This window comes from Triticum aestivum, chromosome 5D, assembly GCF_018294505.1.
Source record: "Triticum aestivum cultivar Chinese Spring chromosome 5D, IWGSC CS RefSeq v2.1, whole genome shotgun sequence".
Lineage (NCBI taxonomy): Eukaryota > Viridiplantae > Streptophyta > Magnoliopsida > Poales > Poaceae > Triticum > Triticum aestivum.
The window spans coordinates 267,149,758-267,155,219 of NC_057808.1; the positions used below are offsets into that span (position 1 = coordinate 267,149,758).

Consider the following 5,462-nt stretch of genomic DNA (forward strand, 5'->3'; position numbering starts at 1 on the left):
ATTCTACGGTGGTCTGCGCGTCGCGCCTATATATATGAAAACTTGTTGTTTGATCAAGCACGAAGAAAGAGGTCACTTCTCTATATTCATGATGATGTTGTATAATGGTTCCTTCATTTTTATATATAGTAGCTAGCGTCGAGTTGAATTGAAAACATAAAATGAAAATGAAAACCCTAAATAAAAAAGAATTGAACGGTAAACACAAAAGGAAAAAGGAAACACAAAATGAAACCCTAAACCCCTCATTAAAAAAGACCTACACCCCAGCACTCAACGTGTGGCGGCCTTTTAGTCACAGTTGGTGTCGCCAACCAGGACTAAAGGTCCTCCTGCTTGAGCGCTCCACAACAGCCACGTGAAGCCTCTTTAGTCTCGGTTCCTAACATAATCAGCACTGAAAAGGATGGCCTTTAGTCCCGATTACTCAACCGGGACTAAAGCTTACAAACCGGAACTAATGTCCTATTTTTTACTAGTGTACTATTTCAATAGATGAAGAAAGCCAGGCTAGTCCACACTTCATGCTCTGAACAACAATAAGAGTGTAACCTTATTACCGGCTATAAGAAATGGCAACAACAATAAGAGTGTAACCTTATTACCGGCTATAAGAAATGGCACGTGATGGCACACGGACCAGGCCTTGCATTTTCTGTGCGTTGCTGAACAACTGTAAGAGTGTAACCTTATTACTGGCTATAAGAAATGGCACGTGATGGCACACGACCAGGCTTTGCGCCAACGGACCAGGCCTTGCATTTTTCGTGCGTTGCTGAATAACAATAAGAGTGTAACCTTAGAGCATCTTCAATAGCCGTCCAACGCACCGCACGCTAAAAACCACTTTCCCATGCGCCCTTCGCTTGGTTTTGCACGGTCGGCAGCGCTGGCTCCCACAGCCGCGCTAAAATACAGCGCGCGTGCGCCGCTCCAGCGGTGCGTAAAATTGCAGTGTGCGCGACTCACCGGGGCATTGCCATATATTGCATTTTGGACATAAAATGAATTTCGAACATTCAAAATACAATGAACATGGCATATAAATTTGACACAAACAAGTTGATGAATAAAAATTCATGCCCATAAGTTCAAAATCATGCCCACAAGTTCATCCAACCAAGTTCAAAATGCAAACCAAGTTCATGACACAAACGAAAGACACATCAAGCCTCATCCTCGTCTTCGTCCTCATCTTCGGAAGACGATTCTTCATCCTCCGAAGATGATTTTTCCTCCTCCTCATCATCATTGTCGCGCACCGCATCACGTGAAGCTCGAACGGTGTTGGCAAGATCTTCAACGGCATCTTCATGGAAAGGTGTGTGAGGCACACCGGAAGACATTCCGCCCATGGCGGCCGGAGGTGCACCCATGTCTCCCATGAGAGAAGCAAAACTCATGCTTCCTATGGCGGCCATGGCGCCGGGCGGTGCTCCAAAGCCACCCATGGCTCCCATGGTCTCCATGGTAGCTCCAAAGCCACCCATGGCACCTAAGCCGCCCACGGTAGCTCCGAAGCCACCCATGCCTCCCATGGCACCAAGGCCACCGACACCCATTACGCGAATCATGGCTCTTTTTTGGATCAAGACTTCTTCACGGGCAAGATTGACATACTCCTTTTGCGCCTCATTGAGGATAGATGTGTCCAAGAAGAACAAGTGCTTCTCCCATTCCAACAATCTAGTTCGCTCCTCATTGCTCACTTTCCTCTCCTCCAAAGCCAACTTCCTCTCCTTGGCCGCCAGCCTCCTCTCCTCGGTTGCGACATCTTGATTCCTTGCCATTTTCCTCACCTCGTTGGCTTCTTTTCTTGCCTTCACAATAGCTTCCATAGCATTTTTTTAGCTCATCATCTCCTTTCGTCTTCTTCTTTTCTTTTGCGTCTTTCTTGCACCCATCCGGTCGTTTTGGCTTCGAGTATGAAACCGAGTTGGGTGTGGGGCTTCTCTTGCCGTCATCACTTGATACATCATCCTCCTCCTCATCATCATCATCCAACTCAATTGTTCGCTTGCGTTTGTTGCTCAAATCCAAATCATCCAAATCATCACGCTTCTTTCATTTCTCATCATCCTTCAACATGTCATAGCAATGAGGCAAGGTAAATGGCCTTCCTTTCTTGATCTTCCCCTTCTTGGTCCTCTTCTCTTCTCCTTTGAACAAGTTTTGTGCAATGTTGTACTACATGAAAACAAAACAAGTTAGCACTTCAAACACCAACAACAAGTATGATGAATATGGATGAAATGCCACTTACTCTATCGTCCTCATTGGTGCCATTTGGGTTCGACTTGTCAACCGCCTTTTGTGCGGCCGCCCACTTTTGACAATCCTTGTTGATTGTCGACCACTGGGACCGAAGTGATCGCTTGGAGCGATCAATTCCACTCATGTTGCGAACATCAAAGTGTTCTTTCATCCGCCCCCAATAAGCATCTCTACTTTGATCACCTCCAACGGATGGATCCCTCGACACTTGCAACTAAGTATTGCATAGTAAGATGTCTTCGGCGTTGGTGTAATTGCCCGCTCTTCCTTTCGGCGCGTCGACAATGCCCTCACCATCCTCGTCCACCTCGAACTCATGGTCTTCGAAATGCATGTCATTGATTTGAGACCAATGCGAATTGTTGGAGCCAACACCCATAATTGACATGTATGCACCATTGTTGAGACTACAAAATATATAGAACAATGCAAATAAGCTATCTATATGAATGCATTCAAAAAATAACAAGAAAAGAAAATTTGGAAAAAAATTCTACCTTTGGGGCATATCGTTGAACACGTTGTGCGCGTCGGCCGCCGGCTCAACGAGTGAGCTCGCCGGCGCTTCGGTAGCCGCCGCGCCCGTCACACGCCCTGCAAGCTTCTTCCTCCTCGCCTTCGAGGTGCCGGAGCCGTCCGACGCCTTGTTCTTCTTCGCGGATGTCTTGCCCTTCTTCGGCCGCGCCGCATTGGGGAGCTTCGAGGAGGGGCGGCGGCACGGGGCGGCGCCGGCGCGACGCCACCCGCCGCCGAGGTCATCTACGGCGGCATGAAGAGGCCGCGCGCGAGGCCGATGCTCGGAGGAGCTAAGGCCAACGCTCCCCGTGCTAGGGTTTGCGGCGGCGGTGGAGGGGTCGCGGTTGTAGGATGGGGTGAATGGGGTGCCGGCACGTGCGTCCATCGGGTCAAGTTCGTCGGCGCGCGTGGGGCGAAGGTGGCGGGAGGAGAGAATGCGGTGCGAGCGCTCGTGTGTGCCGCGCGCGGAAGCGGGCGTCCCAAATAGCGCGAGTTCGCGATTCAGACCGCGCGCCTAACTCCATATGCCGCGCGCACGCGGTTATTGCGCGTCCGCTAGAGCCACTCGACCGGTTGCGCGCGTGCTAAAATAGCCAAATTTACGGCGCGACACTTGTTTAGCACGGCTAAGATGCTCTTACTGGCTATAAGAAATGGCACGTGATGGCACACGAGCATTTTCTGTCCGTTGCAACGCACGAACACATTTATTGGCTATAAAAAATGGCACGCGATGGCACACGACCAGGCTTTGCATTTTTTGCCCGTTGCAACGCACAAACGTTTATAGTTACAACGGGCATTTGTACTAGTTTAACACCAACACAGACATGAGGCCAACACCGACTAACTGACAAACCAAACGGTCAAAAAAACAGACAAAACCAGAAAACCAGCTTACGTTTAGACCGGACGCCTGGACTTGGACTTATGGACCGAAAGGTGAAAGATGGTGACTCTGCCCCACATACTGATTTCACATCTTTACTCCTCACTGCCGGTTTGTCGAAAATTAAAAGCAACTAATACATCAGTACGAATGTACGATTATTTATTTCTGCTGTGCCATTTCTGATAAAAAGTCACACGCGTGCAGATCAAATCGAGTCAGAACTCGAAGCTGAGAAGCGCGGCTAGCAGATCAAATCGAGTCAGAACTCGAAGCACAAACGCCGCAAATCCTCTATCTCTTCTGCCACTAACTAGTCTACTTCCCTTCGCGTGGCGGTGGCGGCGGCTGCGCTTCGTCTTGGCGCTTCTGGACCTCGCGGCCGACGGCAGGGTCGCCGTGTCCGACGGCCACCTTGGCGACCTCCGTGGCCGGCGTGCCTGGCCTCGCCTTCTGGTACAGCACCAGGTAGCCGATGGCGCCGACGATGCCGAACCCCATCAGCGCCATCGTCCCGGGCCCGTACGGCAGGCGGCCGCCTCGCTGGTGCAGGACCTCCCCGGCGCCGCCACGGCCCGGCGGGCGCATGGACGCCTCCACCCCCGCGGCCCGGACCTCCTCCGGACTCATCTTGTGCGTGTCGGCGTTGCGACGCCACTCCTCCGTGCCGCTCTTCGCCATGCCGGCGTCCTCCTTCCGCTTGTCACCGGCGTACGTGCGTGCGTGTGGTGTGTAGCGTGAATCTGTCTTCTGCGTGGGTGGTTCTGTCTGAGGCTCGTGCGAGGGCTGATGTATGTAAGCGAGAGCTTCGTGAAGTGTGTCATGACTCGTGAGGTGGTGTAAAGAATGCAACACGTAGAAGGGGCAGGTGTTGCAAGCTCGACGAGGCGGCGCCAGCTGCTGCCGCGTGCGGTACGGGGAGATGCACATGTGAGCTCTCCGTTCGGTGGCGAGTTGTTAAAACCGTAACGGGAAGTACAGCGCATGGGCAACCTAGCAGCGTCGGAACGCCTGAATCGAGCGTACTCCCAATCAAGCAGTAGAGTAAAACTATTCGCAAAAAAAAAAAAGCAGTAGAGTAAAACGAAACTGTGACACCCCGTCTGCTTGCATTTTAAATCTTTTTCCTTTTCAATAGAGTTCGCCTTTTCGGTTTAATTTCACGTTCGGCGGGGGTCTGAGTTTGTGCTGGCCCGCGAGACCTATATCTCTCTTAGAGAAGCTCCTCCCGGGTTTTCGTATATCATATCCAGATTATTGTACAACGGTTTATTTTTAACACAATACAGACACAAGCGTTCATACATACACGCATACACTCACCTCTATCAACACATACGCACCTTACCCTTATGAGCACCTTCGAAAGACTGAGCTGGCATATAATCTTGAGATTTATGAAGTCATCGTAAGCACCTCGTCGTCGACGGGAACGTCTCCTCCCGCTGAAAGCGCATCGTTGAAAATACTGAAATAAATTCAGAAATAATACAAGCACCAGGACTTGAACCCTAGTGGACTGGGACTACCACTGTCCCTCTACCCATCCAACCACAAGTTGGTTTGTTGTACAACAGGTTTTTGAGTCCTGTAATAGTATCTCATGTAGAAGGTACGTTTTATGTGTGGGTTTTGTCAATATTTTGGGGTTATTTGTTTTTTTCTTTTATCTGTCTTCTTTCTTTTTTATGTTTTTTACTTTTTTTTCCTCTTTTTTTTGCTTTTACTTTTTTCCCTTGGTTTTTAGTAGGTTTTTTGGGGTTTTTTTTTCCTGATTTCCACT

The 5,462-nt window shown here is 49.9% G+C and overlaps 1 protein-coding gene across 1 annotated transcript; it reads right to left on the reverse strand.

The window, feature by feature from the left end:
- Positions 1-3,820: 3,820 nt before the first annotated feature.
- Positions 3,821-4,472, reverse strand: LOC123124642 (uncharacterized). The gene has a single exon (XM_044545227.1). It carries the CDS (start codon positions 4,358-4,360, stop codon positions 3,998-4,000), a length of 363 nt encoding a protein of 120 aa, XP_044401162.1. The 5' UTR covers positions 4,361-4,472; the 3' UTR covers positions 3,821-3,997.
- Between the last annotated feature and the right edge of the window lie 990 nt (positions 4,473-5,462).